Genomic DNA, 2,273 nt, shown 5'->3' on the forward strand with positions numbered 1-2,273 from the left:
GGTGAATAGTAATTTACCCCTGTGATATCAAAAATGAGCACATTACCTTTTTATGAAAAAAATCTAGTAATTTACCCCCATATATACTTTTTAAAATAAAGCAATTTACCTCCTTATATAGGGAGGTAAATTGCTTCATTTTAAAAAGTATAAGAAGGTAAATTATTGTATTTTAATAAGTATAGGAAGGTAAATTGCTATTTATTGTTTCATAAAAGGGTAATTTGCTCAATTACGATATCATAAGGAATTGCTTGCATTTTTTGTTTTCTTAAATTACGAACTATTTTCCAGAGTTCCGGAAGTAATGTGAGTAAGAATATACATAAACTAAATTATGGGATGACAAAATGCAATATCCCCTACATATATTCTTCTGCTAGCTTACACTACTTTTGCACACAAAGTAACAATCCCATTAAGAAAAAGGGCTAAAAAAAAAAGGAAATTCCTCAAAAATATGTAGGTATTTGACTCCAAGAACCCTTGAGAAAGCTTTTGCAAATCCTTTCCCAGTATTTTCTATCAGGTTCTGATTCCATCAACTGCAACTTCTTCTCTTCACCAAAACACCTCTGTCGTAAAACCACAATCGAGACCAGAAAAATTAGTACAAAGAAAACCCTTATCAAGAATCAATTCATCGTATTATTTTAGAGTAGGGTTCGCCGATTTTGGGCAAGATCATTATAATTTGTATGAGATTACTAAGATTACTTTTACGTACCTCAATGGAATTGTTGGAAAGCAGACGATCGATGAGATTATCAAGAATGTCTTTGGTGTACTCAGGATGGCCTTGGATTCCTAGGATGTTGTCTCCAAGTGTGAACATTTCCACTCCTGTTTTATCAGAAAATGCAAGTAGCTGAGCTCCCTCAGGCACCTCCCACACCTGTGTTAAAACAATCATATATGTATTTCAAACAAATTTCAGACACAAACACGCAGTAGCCCTCTTTCTGAGTGTCAACCGGAACACATGCAAATCAAATTTAAGGTTGTACGTATATACCTCATCTTGATGGCACTCAATGATTGAGAGAGTTGGAGGGATCTCATCCAGTCCATTGAATAATCCATACGAGTAGAAATCCTCCGTAAGGCTCACCGTTCTAACTCCGATATCCCAACCACTATGGGATCTTGCAACTTTCCCCCCCAAAGCTCTACATAAGACCTGCAAATCAACACAATTTAGTGTAATTATATAAGTTGCAGTCAATACATTCCAGACTTTTGGATAAAGTACTGTATATAGAATAATTACAAATAATTATACCAAACTTCAAGATAGGTCATTGTAATTTACCCTAATTCTAAATTCACAAATTAGCTCAAATTCTTTAATCACATATATATATTCACTAAAGAAAAGTAGGGTTTTAAACATGAAACTTCTGACTCTAATTTTTTTCTCGTCACTGCACTTGTACTGGGACCAGTGTGACTAAATTTTAGAGACGGAAAATTTCCTCATATACCCTATTTTCTTGTAGTGATATATATATACCTAAAAACTTAATTGAACTTCAAACATTGATTCAACCAGCACACCTGGTGACCGAAGCAAATGCCAAGAACTTTCTTTTGCATGGCAAACAAAGTCTGCAAGAGAAAGCAAAGTTCAAGAATCCAATACTCATCACCATAAGCATCATGAGGGCTCCCACTAACCACAAAACCTTCATAGTTATGGAGCTCATCGATCTCCGGGAACTCGCCTTCGACTACCCGAAATAAGTCCCATTTCTCCCCATCATCCCCAAATGCATCCACAAACACGTTGAAGTATCCATCATAGACTTTCTTCACGTACTCGGAGTCCGTTGCTGCTAGCAGAAGTGCATATCTTTTCTCCCCATGGACCTTCATTTCTTTCATTGTGTCTTGCTTGGCAGTGTGTGTACTGTGTGTGAAAGTTGATGTTGGTAAAACGGGTTTTCAAGAGTGGAGATGGATGATTTGTTTTGGCAGGTTGGTATGGTTTGGAATAGGGTTTGAACCCTTTTTATAGGAGGAAAAAGGATGGGAATAATAGTGCCTAACTCGAGCCAACAAGGCCTTGTTCGAGCGATAAAATTGATATTTCATAATAAAAAAGACTGTAAATTCAAATTTTATTAAGTGGATAGCCTACTTTTACTGTAGGTTTTTGTTTATTTATTTTCTTTAAGAATATTTTAAATTATCGATATGTTGATATCAATCTTGAGTTCAAATATATTAAATGATGTAATGAATTAAATTTTATTAAAAAAAATAAAATAGAA

At 34.8% G+C, this 2,273-nt stretch overlaps 1 protein-coding gene across 1 annotated transcript; it reads right to left on the reverse strand.

Annotated features, from left to right (window-relative positions):
* LOC105155619 (gamma-glutamyl peptidase 5) lies at positions 344-1,966 on the reverse strand. Its single transcript, XM_011071514.2, has 4 exons — positions 1,558-1,966; positions 1,016-1,180; positions 728-895; positions 344-575 (listed from the first exon to the last, which is right to left on the reverse strand). The coding sequence occupies exons 1-4, from the start codon at positions 1,882-1,884 to the stop codon at positions 453-455; spliced, it is 783 nt and encodes a 260-aa protein (XP_011069816.1). The 5' UTR covers positions 1,885-1,966; the 3' UTR covers positions 344-452.

Source organism: Sesamum indicum, linkage group LG2 (genome assembly GCF_000512975.1).
Source record: "Sesamum indicum cultivar Zhongzhi No. 13 linkage group LG2, S_indicum_v1.0, whole genome shotgun sequence".
NCBI lineage: Eukaryota > Viridiplantae > Streptophyta > Magnoliopsida > Lamiales > Pedaliaceae > Sesamum > Sesamum indicum.

Excerpts from the sequence above, each read along its gene's own strand:
- LOC105155619 (XM_011071514.2), bottom strand. The coding sequence starts at position 1,884 with ATGAAAGAAATGAAGGTCCATGGGGAGAAAAGATATGCACTTCTGCTA. Across the intron at positions 1,181-1,557 it reads GCATTTGCTTCGGTCACCAG|GTCTTATGTAGAGCTTTGGG; the intron begins GTGTGCTGGTTG and ends GTTGATTTGCAG. Across the intron at positions 576-727 it reads TTTCCAACAATTCCATTGAG|AGGTGTTTTGGTGAAGAGAA; the intron begins GTACGTAAAAGT and ends GTTTTACGACAG.